The following is a 21,073-nucleotide window of genomic DNA, read 5'->3' on the forward strand; positions in this document are numbered from 1 at the left end:
CTGTCTGACCGATTTATAAACCGTGCAAGGATCCCATTTACCAACTATAGTCATCCCATTAAAGTCACAATAATTCAGAAATTCACATGACCAAAATGCTGTGTACAGTTTCAATTTAGCAGTCGCTGAACTTTGAAAATGAGGTCAAGAACGATGGAAATATGACAGTCAGACAGAAACTTCGTAACAGAAGGCATCTGTATATATATGTAAGATATGAGAGACCAATGGCGGATCCATTAATTTCTTCCCACAAGGAGGGGCTGGGCCCCTGACCCTCCCTTATGAACTGCTTCTCAGTGTGGAGACCCAGGTCCTCCATTTTTTTTTTAAATATAAAGCCTTATACAAAAACTTAGCGCCGTTGCCGAAAAAATTAGCATCTTATTATCTCAAAAATTAGTCCTGGGTTAGTGCAAGGACGTTAGTATAGAAAGTCCTTGGTTGAGTGTTAAACCCTGAAATAACGTTATGACAGATAACAAATGCGTTAACAAAAAGTGCACATGCATATTTACTTTCAATTATACAGATTTTTTCAATGAGCCTTTATTTCAAAAACATTACATCTGATTAATTTTTCTTCCAGACAATATTTACATACACTTTTCAATATAAACTGTTGATCGAGAGTTATAGGTAATTAAATATCTCCGAGACACCGAAAGCATTATTGATAGTTGAAAACTACTTGAAGTGTCAAGTCCTTCCATGTAAAAGCCCTGATTTTCCCTATGGCCCCGACAATACTCGAGAGCTAGTTTACTAGTAGCAACTATCGATCGATGTGGAATGATTGCATGCAATGAGTCACACCAAAATGAAGGAATTGATATAGAATTGGAACATAGAAATTAACAATTGTAGGTCATTGTAGAGGTTTCAACAATGAACAACCAATACATCATAGTCTCAGATCATAGTTAGCTATAAAAGGTCTAGAAAGACAAATGTAAAAGAATACAAATGAGATATCACAGAACTGTACAAAAACAACTAGAGAATCTTAAGAGCCTGTGTCGCTCACCTTGGTCTATGAGCATATTAAACAAAGGACACAGATGGATTCATGACGAAATTGTGTTTTGGTGATGGTGATGTGTTTGTAGATCTTTCTTTACTGAACGTTCTTGCTTCTTACAATTATCTCAATTTATAATGAACTTGGCCTATTAGTTACAGAGGAAAATATTTTGTTAAAATTTACAAAAATTTACAAAATTTACAAAATTATTAAAAATTGACTATAAAGGGCAATAACTCCTTAAGGGGTCAACTGACCTTTTTGGTCATGTTGACTTATTTGTAGATCTTACTTTGTTGAACATTATTGCTGTTTACAGTTTTATCTCTATCTATGATAATATTCAAGATAATAACCAGAAACAGCAAAATTTCCTTAAAAATTACCAATTCAGGGGCAGCAACCCAACAACCGGTTGTCGGATTCATCTGAAAATTTCAGGGCAGATTTTCAGGGCAGATAGATCTTTTCTTGCAAAACAATTTAACCCCCATATCTGAATTGCTCTTAATGCTAAAAAGGTTTCAGAGTTATAAGCCAAAATCTACATTTTACCTCTATGTTCTATTTTCAGCCATGGCGGCCATCTTTGTTGGTTGGCAGGGTCACCGCACACATGTTTAAACTAGATACCTCAATGATGATTGTGGCCAAGTATGGTTAAATTTGGACCAGTAGTTTAGAGAAGAAGATTTTTGTAAAAGACTACAAAAAAATAACGAAAAATTGGTAAAAAATGCCTATAAAGGGCAATTACTCCTTAAGGGGTCAACTGACCATTTTAGTCATTTTAACTTATTTGTAGATCTTACTTTGCTGAACATTATTGCTGTTTACAGTTTATCTCTATCTATAATAATATTCAAGATAATAGCCAGAAACGGTATAATTTTCTTAAAATTGCCAATTCAGGGGCCGCAACCCAACAACCGGTTGTCCGATTCGTCTGAAAATTTCAGGGCAGATAGATCTTGACCTGATAAATAATTTTATTCAGTCAGATTTGCTCTAAATGCTTTGGTTTCAGAGTTATAAGCCAAAATCTACATTTTACCCCTATGTTCTATTTTGAGCCATGGCGGCCATCTTGGTTGGTTGGACGGGTCACGCCACACATTTTTCAAACTAGATACCCCAATGATGATTGTGGCCAAGTTTGGTTTAATTTGGCCCAGTAGTTTCAGAGGAGAAGATTTTTGTAAAAGTTAACGACGACGGACGACGACGACGACGGACGCCGGACGCCGGACGCAAAGTAATGAGAAAACCAGACGAGAAATTGTTCTATGGCCTAATAAGAGGGTGAAGCGAATGGCACATCATATGACACTTATTTTGCTCATCTGGCCTTAAAATCATTTCTCATCACTTATCGTCCGTAGTCGGTAACTCTTTACATTTTGAACTTTTTCTGGAGAACATCTGAAAGGAATGAAACCAAACATTGCATGCATCATCCTTGTGATATGCTGACCTAGTGTTGGTATTTTGAAGCTGATCTATCACCAAAGATTGCCTCCAGCAGGGACTTAGTTTAACACCATATTGGAAATATGTACACATATCTTCTTTTAGAGAACCACTTAATGGAATAAAATAAATGATATAGCACGAATGTTATTTATGAGGTGCTGACCAAGTGTTGTAACTTTGTAGTCATATTTTGAACTTTTTCTAGAGAACCACTGAATGGAATAAAACCAAACATTGCATGAATAATCCTTGAGATGTGATGAACAAGTGTTGATACTTTGTAGCTGATCCGTCATAAACGATAGTCGCCAGCGGGGACCTCGTTTAACATATGACCATATGGACAATACATACAAGGCACTGGCTACGGTTACATGGAAATGTAACAATAATAAAAATATTATTGTTACATCGGAGACTAATTGCCGGAATGCAAAGTTGGATAAGGAACCGATTAATTACGAATGTAACAATAATTATTGAGGCTACGGTTACATTGTGTTATAATTACATGAACAACAGTAATGTACGCTAGATTTATTAAATTTAAATCTTCTGTGATTGTGTTGCTTAATTCTTTCATATGTACTAAATAATACTTGTAATAATGATAGGTAATAAATATTATTATTCAACAAATGGTGTTTAAATAGATTTACGTATTAATGGTTTTGATGTTCTTAAGGGTACTACTTCAGATTCTTCAGATTAGTAGTGCCAAAGGCGAAACATATGAGATAAGTGTTAACTTTTGTTCTTCTATTTAACTGCACACCTACTCTTATTACTGTCATTACACTTTGAACAATGGATGAAGAGATTCCTATTACCAATTTTGTCACGTTTGGATGAAAAAATTAAAACTTGGGATGCGTTTGAAACGAAACTGAAACAATATCAAGACACAAATTTCATACAGCTATAGATACAAACGCAGCTCTAAAAAAATTGATACATCAAAAGCAAAGTATACTAAAATCTGAGGTAAACCAAAATCCGTAATGGACGGCAATGTGATCATATTGATAGACGACCTGAAACTACACCACATGCTTCCAACCAAAATATTGGATGAGAATATCAACATTGCTAGAGTAAAAAGTATTTCTCACCAGAACCATGGCAAACATTAAAGGTTGCCTTATCTTCTAAAAGAAATATCGGAGAATGGATTTGCACACTGCGGTACAGACGTTCACAATGCGGCATCACTGGTGTGTGATGACTGCTTGGAGTGGTTTCATCATAAATGTGTCAGACTTTCAAAAATAAAATAAATGTCTTCAACTCAGTTTTATTATTTAGTACATTCGTACAGTGCTGTTATTCGTGTAACAACAACGCTATGTAACCGTAGCCTCAATAGTTATTGTTACATTCGTAATTAATCAGGTCCTTACCCAACCATGCATTCCGGCATTTAGTCTCCAATGTAATAATAATATTTTTATTATTGTTACATTTCCATGTAACCGTAGCCAGTGCCTTATATTAATCAATACGTTTAGAATAATTTATGGTAAACATACTACATTTACATGATTTTTTTCCGTAGATCATATTTATATTTGAAAATTTAAAGAACTTGCTACAGGTTTAGGATGTCTTAGATAAGATGATCCTAAGACAGCTTCGAGACGAGGTCTGAGATATGTCCTAGGATAGTCATAAGAGGATCATAAGACATGTCCTAAGATATGTCTTATGACATGTCTTAGGATAGCTTCGTAAAACCGGCCCCAGATTGGATTGGCATATATACAGGAGACATTAAATAATAATGCGATTAGGCAAACGATATGTCCTTTAAAAAACGAATTAGTAAAGGTGATTATTTGATCAAACAATATTGCAGGTTTGTCATTAGTTGAAAAATGACACAGTGTGTTGCAAATTGTCATCAGTGTCGGACGGACAAGGATATACAATAATAGTCACTGTAAACGGGCGTATATACAAATCAGAAGAAATATAGTAAGGTCTTTCCCTTTTGGAAACGGAAAGAACTAAAGCATCCGAGTAAGAACTGTTAAACAACAATTGTAAACATGGTTTTTTAATTTGAAAGTTATTCTTTTTTCCGTTCAGAAGTCGCAAATTGTCACCCTTATAAGCTTTTGTTCAAATTTTTTTTTTGCTCTAGTGCACATGAATGTTTAAAGAATAGGAAATTCATTTTTCCTACAAACTGGTACTGCTTTTATGGATTAAGAGCATACGATACAGTTTTTATCCCATGATGAAATTTTGATGTTAATTTGAATGTAGGCTATTTTTTTAAAATCAAATATGTAATGAAAAATATACCTTCATGTGCTACTTTTTGTGTAAAATGAGGTCAAACTTTCAGATCTGGAACCACTAAATGAAACGGAATGGAATCGTTGCATGCATGTTTCTTTAGAGTTGCTGACCAAGTGTTGCGACCAATCATCCAAGATTACCCCCAGTGTGGACTTACTAATAGTTAACATATAGGACCCTATTGAAAATACATACAGATATTTTATTTTATAGAGAAGCTGAATGGAATGAAACCAAAAAAACGGCATTGACCTATAATGGTTTACTTTTTTAAATTGTTATTTGGATGGAGAGTTGTCTCATTGGCACTCACATCACATCTTCCTATATCTATGATTATCTTTAATGAGGTGATGACCAAGTGCTGTTTCTTTTTAGTCAATAAATTATCCAAGATGGCTGCCAGCAGGGAACTTAGCTGAACAAAGGTGCAACTAATATATTGAATATATACAAAAGTCTTCTTTTGAAGAACCAATGAATGGAATGAAACAGAACAAGGCATGAATGTTCCTTATGTGGTGCTGATCAAGTGTTTTTACGTTGTAGCCAATCCATGATCCAAAATGACTTCCAATGTGGGACTTATAGTTTCACAAAGGACCTTATGGGAAAACGTAAACAAATGTCTTCTTCCAAAGAACAGTCAACCTTTGAGTAGATTGAAACCAAACATAGCATAAATGTTTCTTTTGATGTGCTGGCCAAGTGTTGTTACTTTGTAGCTCATCCATCCTCCAAGATGGCTGCCATCATTGAGAGTAAGTTTAATATAGGAACCTATGAGATACACTAAATGCTTTCTTCTAGAGGATCACTGAACGGAATGAAACCAAACATGGCATAAATTTACCTTATGAGGTGCTAATGAAGTTTTGCTCTTTTGTTGCTGATTTACTGTTCAAGATGACCACCAGGAAGATATTAGTTTAATTTATAACACTATTGGTAAATATGTAACCAATGTGTTCTTCTAAAGAACCTTTGAATGGATTGAAACCAAACATTGTATTAATGTTCTTTATGAGGTGCTTACTCGGCACTAACCAAGTTTTGTAACTTTGTTACTGATTTGTCATCCAAGATGGCCACCAACGGCAAGCTTGTTATAAGGAATGACATAACAATGTTTTCTCATATGAACCATTGAATGGAATGAAATCAAATATGTTTTGGAAATCATGTAAAAATAGATGTTTACATGATTCGAAAAACCAAAGTAGAACCAGGTTAGCCACACATGCTCTTGAGAGTGTCTTGTTCTGTATTGCCTGAATCAGTTGTTTAGATTTTTAATGAACATTCACATTAAAAAAGTTTTACTGTCCATATTGCTGTGTGTTTTTTTCTACATTGGCTAGAGGTGTAGGGGAGGGTTCAGATCTCAGTAAGAATGTTTAACCCCACCACATGTTTGTGTCTGTCCCAAGTCAGGAGCCTCTGGCTTTTGTTAGTCTTGAAGGATTTTTAATTTTAGTTCAATCATATGCTTTGGAGTTTAGTATGACCTCATAGATCACATTATGGTAGAAGCACATTGTAGCTATGAACAATATGCTTTAAGTTTATCCTTGTAGTTTGTTGATTTAACATAATATGTCTTGGATTTTATGGAATATTGATACCTGATGACCAACTACAGTCAATTTTGTTTGTACCTTGTTAGCTATCTAGCTTATATGTTGCTTCTTTCTGTTTTAGTTTAACATAGTTTTTCTTGTATTGGAAGGTTGTTTGAGACACCAGTATCTATTTTGAACAAAATAAAGGCTGAAAATGCACTTTATACTTCTATTTCAATATGAATATGTACACTACTTCAGTTAACACATCAAAATTCAATTATAAATGCTCTATGAAATTTGGAAAAGTCTCAATTGTATGACTTTCAACAAATTTGTAAGTGCAAGCAATTAAAATGCAGATTTATTTTAACTCTCATGTTAGTTAAATCATTCTTCATAATCATGGCAAAAATTGAGAGTGCTTACAATGCAAATTTCCATACGAGTGAATATTTTTCAGCGGGCATAACTCTTTAAAAAAATAATTTATCAGCATTGATAGGGGGTCTCATTGTGGGGTTCCGATCCTGGATCCCGCTTTCTGTTTTGTCAGATTCCCACATCCCGCTTACACTATGTACGTAAGCAATTCTCATATTTTTGTCATTTCCCGGGTCCCACTAGACCTCATTTCCCGTTTTCACGACACAATAATTTGACTTTCACACGTCAAGCTTACAAAAAATCGGCAATCCCGCATCACGCTTAGACCCCAATGAGACCCACTTGATATTCATAGATTTTGAGAGATATGCTGATATAAATCTATTATATAAGTTTCATAAAAATCTTGCCACATTTGTTCATGTGACAGGGTTAATAAGAACAGACAAACAAAGAGATGGAAGGGTGCCAAGTATTTTCTAGGTCTCCTGCAGCACAACATTGGGGGACAATTACAGAATAAATCAGACAGCATATAGATATTTTATTAAAGCAATAACAATGTATAACAATATAAAAATATATAATTAAAAAATAATTGAGAAAATCAACATATTCACATCAATTGTTTCAGAATGTAATTTTTTTCATCGTTAAATAATATCACAAATTAACACAATCACAATAATCATTTGATTTCATCATCTAATAATCTTGGTCAGTTATCAATACAAAATTGTCCGTCTAAATAAATTATTGAATAAAAAAAGCAATCTTAACTAATTTAGTAAAATGACATAAACTTTGAGACAACAGTAAAAAATAAAATGCTATAACCCATTTCAGATCATTCAATATATATTTTTAAAGTATACGGGAGGCTATAAATACAGACTCTACCCTCAAAATGTCCAAATATAGTAAAGTGTAGTAGTAACTGCTGAAAGGGATAGGGTTTTGTCAGACAATCCTGTAGATATCCTGTAAAATTTGCTATTTGCATGCTCTGTTGCAACCCCTTCCCCTACATCCATGAACAATATGTCTAAATCAACTATCGAAACTTTTACTTTTTTCAATCTAGGAGGAAAGAAATTGAAAAATAGACAGAGCTTATATACATGATGATGGCACTGAAAACCATGATGCATATATACAAACACAAATCAAAAACTGGACTAGAAAATATTTGACTACATAACAATTTACAAGTGATAATCATAACTTGTACGTGTATTTCTCGTTTCCATTCTCTATTTTCTGGTGAAATTTTTTTTCTCCTATAAATTGAAACTTGATAATGACAAAAAAATGTATAAATGTAATAAAAAAAAGCTTGCTGTGCTTAGAAATAAAAGTATGTATCAAACCTACAAAACACAAAATATTCTGAAAGTCAAAATATTCAATGTCAATGAAAAAATTAAAAAGGTCAATAAACAGGACAATTGAAAAATGGAAGAATTATAGATTATCGTTGATCATCTCAACGAGATTGATTTTCTCGCTTGAGCTGGTACAGCGAAAGTGAGAAAAGCAATCGAGTTGAGATGACCAATGATAATCTTTTTATCGCTATTTTACCTATGACGACGTTGTCAATTTCATGTCAATTTCGTTAGCAACGCCACGTGGCCTCCTTAGTTTCTAGCGATAATTTTTCCATCTCAAGCGAGAAGCATGATATGAAAATTATCACTAGAAAAGATCAAAAGAAAAATGCACAAAATAGCGATAAAAGGCAATATCAGGATTATATTAACAAGGATCCAAATATGAAATTTATTCTTGATTTGTGAAAGATGACTTTGGATGAAAAAGAAAAGGGGAAAAAAGATGGCTAGTGGCTGAAATGTTTGAAAAATGGATTTCATTACAATAATATAAATCTTTCTGAATTATTAAAAAAGAAAATGGCCCACACAATGATACCCCCTGATCCCATATATAGGCTTGGCAAATTCTATGATATCTTTAGAACAAAAACTTAAACTGGTTTGATCAAACAAATTGGAGAAAGATTAAATTTGTCATATATAATACATTTCTTAATGAGGATAAAAATCACAACTAATTATCTATTAATGGAACAGTAAATGACCACCACCATCTTAAAATAAGTAAGTATTAACAAACACAAGATGAAATGTCCGTTCTGTACTCCCAACTGTTCCCCCAAAATCCACTGCACAAAAACCCACCAGGACCTTTCAGACCATACTCTGGACCAGTCACTACATAATCTGGCAGCAGGTTAGAAAACTAAAATGAAGAAAAAATCATTAAAATACATTTAATCTGACAGAATTTGTATTCACATAATAGCAAACTGTTGTTAAAATGAAAAAAAAAAACTTTTTAAATTTGATCTTGATGCATATACATCAACTGGAGGCTCTAAAGAGCCTGTGTCACTCACGTGCACCTTGGTCTATGTGCTGCAGTGCATATTAAACAAAGGGCACTATATAACATTAAAGACATGACAAAATTCTCTGTTTTCGCAACAGTGATTTGTTTGTAGATCTAATTATGGAACATTCTTGCTGTTTACAGTTATCTCTTAGTATCTATAATGAACTTGGTCCAGTTGTTTCAGAGGAAAATAATTTTGTAAAAGATTACAAAAATTTACAGAAATTGTGGAAAATTGACTTTAAAAGGCAATAATTCCTGAAGGGGTCAACTGACCATTTTGATCATGTGACTTATTTGTAGAGCTTACTTTGCTGAACTTTTTAGCTGTTTACAATTTATCTCTATCTATTAAAATATTCAAGAAAATAACCAAAAACTGTAAATTTCCTTGAATAATTAATTCAGGGGCAGTGACCCAGGGGTCGAATTTAAGCTTTTTTGTGTACTGGCCAGCCGGATCAGTGGCCTAAAAATCTACTTGTCCGGCTCCAAATCTACTGGTCCTGCAAAAAATGACATTCCTGTAGATTTTTTGTGCATTCTGATTGTTCATGAGTGAGTACAGAATCTAACTTAAAATTTGAAGATCCCATTACAAAAATACATTTCTTTTATAGGTCTGTCACTGCAAATTTTTCATATACAATTCATGACATTGCGATCGACTATATAATTTAACTATTCAAGATCTTTTTCCCAGGATTTTTGATATTAGTGTTTCCTTTTGTCAATTTTATAAATTTTATTCTGATCTTCCTTTTGAATGTCACTTGTTTTAATGTTTTTGTTTCAAAGCTATAAGCTGAACTGCGTTTTACTCCACATGTTCTATATTTAGCCATGGCGGCAATCTTGGTTGATGGGCAGGGTAATAAGATACATTTTTTAAAGCAAGATACCCGAAGGATGATTTAGGCCAAGTTTGGTTTAATATGGCTGAGTAGTTTCAGAGGAGAAGATTTTCGTAAAAGTTAATAGACGACAATGACCACAGACACCAAGTGACAACAAAAGCTCACTTGGCCCTTCTTGGGCAGGTGTGCTAAAAAGTAAATCTTTTTTTCGTGCTTTTACCCTCTCACCCCTACTTTTCCTTTTGCATTTGCAACAGTAAATTCAGCAAGAAACCTTCTTTTTGTAAGATTGATTAAGGCATAGATAAAGTTTGGTGTTGTTTCTTTTTGCAAAATATTCTACAACTGGAAACAAAGCCAGTATTTTATGTAACTAGTACTACAACAAGTAAAATAATGATTATATCATTATGCATTGTTTATCTCCCAAGGTTGTAAAATTCTCTAATTGTTCCTAAGCATGATACTCACACATGACCTCGAAATTGGTAAGACAAAGTAGTTTTATTTATAGGAAATACTTACAGGTGACCTTGTCATAGGTGGTATAGTGGGCGTGGCCAGTGATATGACATCATATAGTCCTTCATAAGAGTTTGACATCAATACCAATGCTAGATTGTGTTTACCGTTCAGTGCTAATGTAAGAAGGCCTGAACGAGGATGACTGAATTTACAATTTGATAATGAAAATGAAGAATCTGTAAAAAAAAAAAAAGAAATATATTACAAGAAAAAACAATTGTCTAGTGATATTTCAAGCTCTGTTAACTGGACAATATATGCATTTTTTTTCTTACTATACACTTCAGCTTATCAGGGATATTTAAAAAAAAATAAAATAAAATATAGACATTAAAAAGGATCAAAAACATTATTGCTCTTCTTTTATGCAGGTGTTTACATAATCCTTTTAAAGGCAGAAATCTTAATTAATATGGTCCAAACAAGGACTATAAGATAGAGCTCTTCCTAAGTTTCTTGTCCTTGAATTTCAAACTCTTAGCTTTGAGCATTCCTGATTAAGGTTAACCTATACATGAAGCTCTTTAAAGCATGAATTACTCCCAAAGAATGTGTTTGTAAATCTTGCATAAATGATTATTTTTGTTTTTTACAATTTACTCCATCTATCATTGTTCTTAAATTATTGGCAAAACATGGAAACATTTAATACTGTTAATTTAGGACAATAATTGTTTTAGCAGTTATCCAATGGTTTCGGTCAACCACTATTTAGAAAGGAAATTATTCATGTTTTTCTTATAAAATCATCATTTAAGGATAATAAATCGAAAAGGGAGACAATTCTGAAATAGATAGAAACATTGGAAGGCATGTTGATTGTTTTCAATCATTTTTTCCTCTTGATCTCTTAATTTTTTTTTCAATATCTATCTATAAAAATTTGGTGATGGAACAAAATGTTAAAAACAAGATACTCAAATGAACAGGCAAGCAGGCATGACAAAGATTACAGAGCATGGCAAATAGGTATAAAGTGATGGCAAAAGCTCACATGTACGTTTTGTTCCATATATCACCTAAAAGTCAAGGGTTCAATCAACTAGTCTGTTGAAGTTAATTTTGGTAGATTTTATTCATACTTTATGTAATGTATTCTAAAACCTTTTGTCAAATTTAGTTTGAACATACCATGAAAATTTCAGCAAAGAATGTAATCTTAGCTGTTAAAACCATTGTAATGTTAGAGTGCATGATAAAAACTCATTAACCATATGCATTACATATAAATTGACAGCTTGTTTTCTTCAAGTCAGGCAATACTACCATTACTAACACTATATAAAAGAGTCACACCACAGAAACAATCATTCTGTCCTGAGTCACCATTCAGCATCCAGATCAAGATGAGTTACTATACCAAAGTATTGACACTATTGTTATCGGCAGAAATAGTCATGGGGTCATGTTACACAAAATTAGGTAAATGAAATTATACTATTTATAACCTTATAAATTAAAATAATAAAAATAAAGAACTATTACAATGAACTAACATACTGGCTAAAATATATACTTTTTTGGCCTATAAGATAACAAACATATGTTTTTTTTCTAATTTTGTTGCATGCATACAGCGGGTAAAAGTTATTGCTTCAAATATTTTTTTCAATTTCTGAGGAGAAAATTGTTTTTAGTGAGTTCACTATAACAGGTAATGGAAACAATATTAAGCAAACATGTTGAATTATGAACTTGCAAAAACACATTATCAAAGATACATAAATCAAACATTTTATGATGCAATATTTGTTTTCAGAGTGTTCACTTCTTGGTGATCTCGTCGAAATGGCAATGAAACATAAGAGTCCAGGTAAGTTCATATATAATTACTTTCAGGCTAAAATGTGCTATTTGTAGTCAAAATGCTGGAATTGCAGAAACTTTGGTTTTACAATTAATCTATACATATAATTTCTTCTTTTATTTTACAGGTTTACACAAAATATAGTAAAACCTTTTTACCACAACAAACATAAATAACTGTATACCGTTGAATTCAATCATTATAACAATGAATTAAAGGAGGTGTTATGTATTTCTCAATGTGACAGCAACCCGATGACAAGAAGAACTGAGTTGACTGTATTGAAAAAACAGTAACTTGAAAATTTATTAAATTTCTTTCATTTTGAGGCTAGTACAATCATAATTTGAATGTTTACAATAAAATCCCTACAAATGTTTCCATTAACATTTTATTTTGCAATCTTCTATGCACAGTTTTTACAATAGCGATTTGAATACTTTTCAAGTTTATTCATAACTGTCCTTTTTCATTTTCTCTTACTTTCATTTTAGATAAAGGTTGTCAGTGTCCAAGTAGAACCACAATCCCAGGCTTTCAATCAATGCTGTCTCAACCACAAACCCCTGGAGACAAAGGTGTTATCAAGTTTGACAAAGTTGTCATCAATATACAAAACGGCTACAACCCAACCACTGGTATTTTTACAGCACTTGTTGCTGGAGTTTATCAGTTTTCTTATACAGTAATGAGTCAGGCTGGAAAGCATCTAGTTGTCTATCTTTCTCAGAATAATGTCAAGCAACAAATGACATGGCTGAAAGGTTCTAGTTTTGAGACTGGAACAGCTAATAATATATTAAATCTGAAGAAAGGAGACCAAGTTGCAGTGAAGTCTGAAGGCAGTTATACTATTCACAGTGATAGTACTAACCTGTATAGCTCATTTTCTGGCTATCTCATAGCACAATAAATATATAATACCACTAGTTTTTTTCTTTCTTTTTCATTTAAACTAGGAGTTGATAACCTTGAAATGTTATCGATTGCATTACAATTACTTTGCTAATTCAATGTAATTGATTACATTATAATTACACCTAATTTCAAATGTTATTGATTACATTAGATAACTTGTCTTTAGATAACCTCTGATTACATTATATACTGTGGTAAAGACTCTATGTACATCTTCAACAATGGACACTCTAACACATTGTGGACAAGAATAGAATTCATAAAAAAATATGAGTTTTGATGATCTTGTTTTGTTATCTTTTTCTGTTTACAGTTCCTTTCTATCTTCTTTACTTATTTTCCAAAACAAAAAACAAAAAAGGGATGAAAATAAGATGTGGAGGAACAACACAAATGGTCCTGCTCGCAAAATTACAAAGACCAAAGCTTATTATAGTAAAATTAAAAAGTGTCACTTAAGGCCCAACACTCCTATAAAGAGTCTATTTCAGATTTCAACAAAATTTGATAAGAAACATTCATACTATGGTTGGTTTCATTCCATTCAGTGGTTCTCTAAAAGAAGACATTTGTATGTATTTCCCATAGGTTCCTATATTAAACTAAGTCTCCTGTTGGCGTCCATCTTGAATGATGGATGGATCGGCTACAAAGTAAAAACACTTGGTCAGCACCTCATAAGGACCATTCATGCTATGTTTGGTTTCATTCCATTCAGTGCTTCTCTTAAAGAAGACATTTGTATGTATTTTCCATAGGGTCCTATGTTAAACTAAGTCCCCTGATGGTGGCCATCATGGATGATGGCTTGTCTACAAAGTAACAACACTTGGTTAGCACCTCATGAGGACCATTCATGCTATGTTTGGTTTCATTCCATTCAGTGCTTCTCTAAAAGAAGACATTTGTATGTATTTCCCATAGGGTCCTATGTTAAACTAAGTCCCCCCGCTGGTGGCCATCTTGGATGATGGATCGGCTACAAAGTAACAACACTTGGTCAGCACCTCATGAGGAACATTCCTGCTATGTTTGGTTTCATTCCATTTAGTGGTGCTCTAGGGTGAAGTTCAATATGTAAAAAGTTAATGACGACGATAGACGACGGACAAGGACACCAAGTGATGAGGATAGCTCACTTGGCCCTTCGGGCCAGGTGAGCTAAAATGAAGATGTGGTATGATTGCCAATGAGACAACTCCCCACAAGAGACGAAATCACACAGAAATTAACAACTAATGATCACTGTAAGTCTGTTATTTAAGATCTGATATTTTTTGAAACACCACGAAATCAAATACATGTGAGTTAGTTGACAATACCAAAATTGCGAAAATAAGTACTCGCATATAAAGGACATACATTAAATTCTTGAATTGTACTTTTCAGCAGTTATTCAATCTAAACAGTAAATATTGCCATCATGTTATAATGCATGTTAAAAACTCATTAACCATATCCATTACATATTAAATGACAGTTTGTTTTCAATAAGTCAGGCGATTCTACCATTACTAACACTATATGAAAGACTCAAACCACAGACACAATCACTGTTTTCTTAGTCATCATTTAGCATTGATATGAAGATGAGTTACTACACCACCGTATTGACACTGTTGTTAATGGCAGAAATAGTTATGGGATCTTGTGACACAAAATTAGGTAAATATAACTATATTACTTTTAACCTTATAAAATAATAAAAATAAAGAATCATCATAATGAACTAACATACCAGCATAAAGCTATTGTTTGGAATATAGTTTTTTGGCTGGTAAGATAACAGACATTTTTTTGTTCTTATTTTGTTTCATGCAATACCAGTGTGTAAAAGTTATTGTTTTAAATATTATTTTAAATTTCTGAGTAGCAAAAATGTTTTTAGTGAGTGCACTATAACAGGTAATGGAAAAAAATATTAAGCATGAACTATGAACTTGCAAGAAGAACTTATTAAACATACTTAAATCAAAACTTTAATGATGCAATATTTATTTTCAGAGTGTTCACTTCTTGGTGATCTCCTCGAAATGGCATTGAAACATAAGAGTCCAGGTTAGTTTCATATAAAATTACTTTTAGGCTAAAACTGTGCTATTTGTACAGTCAAAATGCTGAAAATGCATAAACTTTGGTTTTATAATTAATCTATACATATAATTCTGCTTTTATTTTACAAGTTTACACAAAATGTAATAAAACCTTTATACCACAACAAACATGAATAACTGTATACTGTTGAATTCAATCATTATAACTGCATTAAAGGAGATGTTATGTATTTGTCAATGAGAGCCAATGACAGAATAAACTGAGTTGACTGCATTGAAAAAAAGTAACTTGATGATTGATAACATTTCCCTCATTTTGAGGCGGGTACAAATATCATGTGAACGCTTAAAATAAAATTACATTTAATGTGACATTACACTTTTTATTTCAAGTCCTTTCATGCACATTTCCAATTTTTATACTAGCAATCATAATCTATTAAAGTTGACTTGTAAAAAATGAAACACTACAAGGCTTACAAACAGTAATTTTGATAGCTTTCAAGTTTCATACATTTTAGTTTTATGTTCTCTTACTTTCATTTTAGATAAAGGCTGTCAGTGTCTGAGTAGAACCACAATCCCAGCCTTTCAATCAACGCTGACTCAATCACAAACACCTGGAGACAAAGGTGTTATCAAATTTGACAAAGTTGTCATCAACATAAGAAACAGCTACAACCCAACCACTGGTATTTTTACTGCCCCTGTTGCTGGAGTTTATCAGTTTTCTTATACAGTCATGAGTCAGCTTGGAAAGCATCTGTCAGTCTACCTTTCTCATAATGATATCAAACAACAAAGAACATGGCTTAAAGGTTCTAGTTTTGAGACTGGAACAGCTAATAATATATTAAATCTGAAGAAAGGAGACCAAGTTGCAGTGAAGTCAGAAGGCAGTTATACTATTCATGGTGATAGTAGTGGCCCATATAGCTCATTTTCTGGCTATCTCATAGCACAATAAAAGATATCATACTGATAGTAATTTTCTTTTTCATTATCACAAGATGCTAGAAAGAACATTTGTCGCTCACCTAGGTCTATTTACATCTTAAACAATGGACACTCTTCAAACCTTGTTGACAAAGAAAAAAATGTTGATCTTGGAAGGGACTTTTTTTTTACAATTAATTCCTCTCCAGCTTTTTAAGATTTTGTCCAAAACACAAAAAACAAGAGGCTGTCACAATGACAGCAAACCGGATTTATTAACATTTATTTGTGTCCTGGCAATATCACAAGAACCATTACTGATGAATGGTGAAAGTGAAAATCGTCAATATCAAATTTGACCTCCATTTTGTCATCAGTATCAACATATTAAAATTTGAAAAGCTTAGATTGAATGGTTCATGAGTAAATGTAACAACGTGAATGGAAAAGCCATTCTACGATCTTTCAAGAACCATAACTCCTGAACGGTAAAAGTCAAAATCGTCATTATTGAACTTGACCTCTATTTTGTCATCAGTAACAACATATAAAAATTTCAAAAGCTTTGGTTGAATGGTTCATGAGAAAATGCACGGACACGACTGGAAACACCATTTTTCAATCTTTCAAGAACCATAACTCCTGAACGTTAAAAGTCAAAATCGTCATAATTGAACTTGACCTCCATTTTGTCATCAGTAACAACATATTAAAATTTGTGAAAGCTTTGGTAGAACAGTTCATGCGTAAATGCACGGACACGACTGGAAACTCCATTTTTCAATCTTTCAAGAACCATAACTCCTGAACAATAAAAGTGAAAATCGCCATTATTGAACGTGACCTTTATTTAGTTGTCAGTAACAACATATTATAATCTTAAAAGCTTTGGTTGAACGGTTAATGAGTTAATGCACGGACAACATTTGATTGCCGCCCGCCCGACTGCCCGGCCGCCCGCCGTACATCCCCAAATCAATAACCGACATTTTTGTCACAAAAATCCGGTTAATAAAAGGGTAAAAAACTCATTTGAAGGCAATTATTCCTAGAATGATTCAACAAAATTAGACTCATTTGTAGATCTTGTCTAACTGATAATTTTTTGCTATCTAAAGTGTCTTTTTATCGATTATAAGGTTCAGGAAAATGGACAAAACACTAGAAATAGATAAACATCATCATTATAGAGCAATAGCTCCAATAAAGATAAAGAGTCTTTCTGCCATTACCTATTTATAGTAGGTTTTGCTGAATATTTTGCTGCCATTACCTATTTATAGTAGGTTTTGCTGAATATTTTTGCTAATTTAAGTTTCTATCTATCCACTGTTATTATAGTTTTAGATAACACCTAACAGACAAAAACACAAACAAAATGGTAAAAATCAGTATAAAAGGGTAAGAACTCCAATAAGGATAATCAGAAATTTTAAGCAATTGTGACTTATTTGTATATCTTCTTGTCTTGCTGATAATTTTTGCAATTTAAATGTTCTCTTTATGTTATATTATTTTCAAGATGAAACAAATATAATTGGTAAAAATGACAAAAATAGTTAAATATGTAATTTAAGGATAATAACTCCTATAAGAAGTCGTCTGACAGTTTGATGTAAAAGGGCAATAGGTAGCTCTTAACATCCTAAATACTTGTGCCCTGTCAGAAATATTTTTCTACTTATAGCTGTTTTCAAGGTGTTGGACAAATCACTTTACCCCTATTTTCTATTTCTAACCAACTCTACCTTGTTGGTTGAAAAGTGGGTCATGATCTTATTAGACTCAAAATATATATTTCCTAATGATGATTGTGGCCATGTTTGACTAACTTTGGTCTAAGAGATTCAGAAGACAAGAATATTATTCTTCAAAAAATTTAAGAAACAACAATGTTGACTGACGACAGGTGACGAAAAAAAGCTCACTTGGCCCTTTGGAAAATTTGAGCTATAAAGTGCTTCTAACACATATAAGTCATTATTCATTAAGTGTTATTTCTATATTCTACAGTCCAAAAATTACCGTTTGTTTTATGGCTGGTACATTATATTTAAGTAGTGTTCTACTAACCTTTGACATTTACAGGTATTTTTTCCAGGTACTTCTCTGTTCGTGAATTCTGTTTTGGTGATCCAATAATTATCAAATTATAATTTTCTATAAAAAGGGAAGAAATACACTTTAGGTGTTTTCAAAATAACCTATTTACATTTCACAATTGATCTAAATTTTCTTCATTTAATTATTTGATATAGATATTAATATATAGGTGATGACTGTTCCGTTTTAAAGACATCAATAACATTTCAGATGTCAGAAAGAAAAGGTCCGCTATGTCAACAGCAATACCCCCACACTATTTGCGTAAACATTTACCTAGCTGACTATTATCAAGCGCCTCATCCTTTACAACTTAAACTGGTATATATCAGATGTCAAAAGAACAGGTTGGCTATTTGAACAGTACCTCACCCGCCCCATATTGTAAACATTTACCTACCTGATCATTCTCAAGCTCATCATCCCTTAACATTTCAGTTGGTGTATTTTATGTCAGGCTATGTAAACAGCACCCCTCCTATTTGTGTTAGACCTTTACCTATCTTATCATTCTCAAGCTTGTCATCCTTTATAACTACAGCTGGTGTATCAGATGTAAAAAAGAACAAGTTGGCTATGTAAACAGCACCCCATCCACCCCTTTTTGTGTAAACATTTACCTATCATCCTTTATAACTACAGCTGGGGTATCAGATGTCAGAAAGAACAAGTTGGCTATGTAAACAGCACCCTACCCACCCCTATTTGTGTAAACATTTATCTATCTGATAATTCTCAAGCTCTTCATCCTTTATAACTATAGCTGGGGTATCAGATGTCAGAAAGAACAATTTGGCTATGTAAACAGCACCCCACCCATCCCTTGTGTAAACATTTACCTAGCTGACCATTATCAAGCTCTTCATCCTTTAAAATTTAAATGGTATATCAGATGTCTAAAAGAACAGGTTGGCTATTTGAACAGCACCTCATCAAACCCATTTGTGTAAACATTTACCTATCTGATCATTCTCAAGCTCATCAATCTTTATCACTACAGCTGGTGTATCAGATGTCAGAAAAACAGGTTGGCTATTTGAACAGCACCTCACCCGCCCCATATGTGTAAACATTTACCTATCTGATCATTCTCAAGCTCATCATCCTTTATAACTACAGCTGGTGTATCAGATGTCAGAAAGAACAGTTATAACCTCTGTTTTAACTGAACTAGTACACATTTTTGTTTAGGGGCCTTCTGAATCTGCCTCTGGGTGTGGGATTTTTCTGATGTATTGATGACCACTTGGTAGCCTTCAGTTGTTAAAAGTTCTCTTATGTTGGGTTGTTACCTCTTTGACACATTCCCCGTTTCCATTCTCCATTTAATATCTAGTCAGTTTGGTTTTGGTTAAGTGATTTTTGCATAAGAAGTGGTCCTGGGATGTACATATGGATATTTAATAGTTTAAAATATTTAAGCTTTCAGAGAAATAAAAAAACCTTGATTTGGTGTACCTACATTTGTTGACTATCTGTATCTTTGGGGTGCTCAAAAATAAAAAAGAAAGAGAAAAATGGTAAAAAGAAAAGAAAAATGACATAAAAGAGTAAAAAAATGAAAGGTGGAGGAAGATAGAATATGACCTTTTTGGTTTTGACCAACCCTTTTATCCGTCATTGTTTTGAAGGAATCCTTCATTTTTTGTATAAGAAAAGGCTTCATGTCAGAGACATATAAATTAATCACATGTCTTTGTTTCATGCTGTTTCATACTGAAATAGAATGGTTAATTTTTTGTAAACATGATAGACAAAAGATTTTTCTTCTCCCTGGCTTAATTTTAAAGTTCAGAAGTCAAAGATCAAAGTAAGGTAGTACAAAAATGTAACATATTGTTGCTTTGAACAACATGCTTTAAGCTAGTCTTTGTATTTTGTTGATTTTACATTATATATCTTGGCTTATTTGGAATATTGATACCTGATGATATACTACAGTCAATATTTGTACCTTGCTGGCTATCTAGCTTATACACTGTTTCTTTCTGTTTTAGTGCCGTAACAGGTTCTTGTATTAAGATGGTTGTGTGTGACACAAGTATACATATGTTGTGTACAAGATGTAAGTTTGTACAAATTATAATTTGTACAGGGTTTTTGTACAAGTTATAAGTTTTTTGACACATACCTTCTTGCAACAGGTGATACAGGTTTAACTAATAAAATGTACCAGTGTAATGTTTTAAATTCAAAAAAATATACGTCAACCTAACATTTAGTGCTATTCTCCTTGCCTTCAAACTGGAAATGAGGATACCTGAATGGTTTAAATTTTAATTTTATTTTTTACCTCACACCATATTCATATCTATACAAAATCTTTGTGAAGTCTTATAATGTTTTTGTATCAATGCTCAGTATTAGACTGTATCATGAAGTTGTGAAAAATTGACAGAAATATGCGGAGCAAAAGCCTGTGTGCTTGTATCATCCATTTTTGATCAGCAGGTCATAACACACTGATAACTTGTACAAAAATTCTGTACAAATTATAATTTGTACAACATTACAACTTGTACACAACATATATATAGAACAAAATAAAGGCTGAAAATGCACTATATTATACTTTTTTCAATATCATATGCAATATGACTTTGAACTGAATTGTACTCCAGTTGAGACTAGTGCTTCGTAACTATGCATTATAGGCCAACAATATTTTTTTTTTTCATTAATTAAAGAATTAGTTTTCTAGTTTGTAT

General features: G+C 32.8%; 2 protein-coding genes across 2 annotated transcripts; both read left to right on the top strand.

Moving 5' to 3' along the window:
* Positions 1-11,859: 11,859 nt before the first annotated feature.
* Positions 11,860-13,274, top strand: LOC143069710 (complement C1q-like protein 3). The gene is made up of 3 exons (XM_076244480.1): positions 11,860-11,969; positions 12,307-12,360; positions 12,849-13,274. The coding sequence occupies exons 1-3, from the start codon at positions 11,894-11,896 to the stop codon at positions 13,265-13,267; spliced, it is 549 nt and encodes a 182-aa protein (XP_076100595.1). The 5' UTR covers positions 11,860-11,893; the 3' UTR covers positions 13,268-13,274.
* A 1,555-nt stretch (positions 13,275-14,829) lies between these two features.
* On the top strand, positions 14,830-16,310 carry LOC143066694 (complement C1q-like protein 3). Its single transcript, XM_076239519.1, has 3 exons — positions 14,830-14,937; positions 15,277-15,330; positions 15,875-16,310. The coding sequence occupies exons 1-3, from the start codon at positions 14,856-14,858 to the stop codon at positions 16,291-16,293; spliced, it is 555 nt and encodes a 184-aa protein (XP_076095634.1). The 5' UTR covers positions 14,830-14,855; the 3' UTR covers positions 16,294-16,310.
* The last annotated feature ends 4,763 nt before the right edge of the window (positions 16,311-21,073 follow it).

This window comes from Mytilus galloprovincialis, chromosome 3 (assembly GCF_965363235.1).
Source record: "Mytilus galloprovincialis chromosome 3, xbMytGall1.hap1.1, whole genome shotgun sequence".
Lineage (NCBI taxonomy): Eukaryota > Metazoa > Mollusca > Bivalvia > Mytilida > Mytilidae > Mytilus > Mytilus galloprovincialis.

What these genes read in the sequence shown, in the direction of transcription:
- LOC143069710 (XM_076244480.1), top strand. Translation starts at nt 11,894, where the DNA reads ATGAGTTACTATACCAAAGTATTGACACTATTGTTATCGGCAGAAATA. An exon ending in GTCATGTTACACAAAATTAG is followed by an intron (nt 11,970 to 12,306) that starts GTAAATGAAATT and finishes ATTTGTTTTCAG; the next exon opens with AGTGTTCACTTCTTGGTGAT. An exon ending in AATGAAACATAAGAGTCCAG is followed by an intron (nt 12,361 to 12,848) that starts GTAAGTTCATAT and finishes CTTTCATTTTAG; the next exon opens with ATAAAGGTTGTCAGTGTCCA.
- LOC143066694 (XM_076239519.1), top strand. Translation starts at nt 14,856, where the DNA reads ATGAAGATGAGTTACTACACCACCGTATTGACACTGTTGTTAATGGCA. An exon ending in ATCTTGTGACACAAAATTAG is followed by an intron (nt 14,938 to 15,276) that starts GTAAATATAACT and finishes ATTTATTTTCAG; the next exon opens with AGTGTTCACTTCTTGGTGAT. An exon ending in ATTGAAACATAAGAGTCCAG is followed by an intron (nt 15,331 to 15,874) that starts GTTAGTTTCATA and finishes CTTTCATTTTAG; the next exon opens with ATAAAGGCTGTCAGTGTCTG.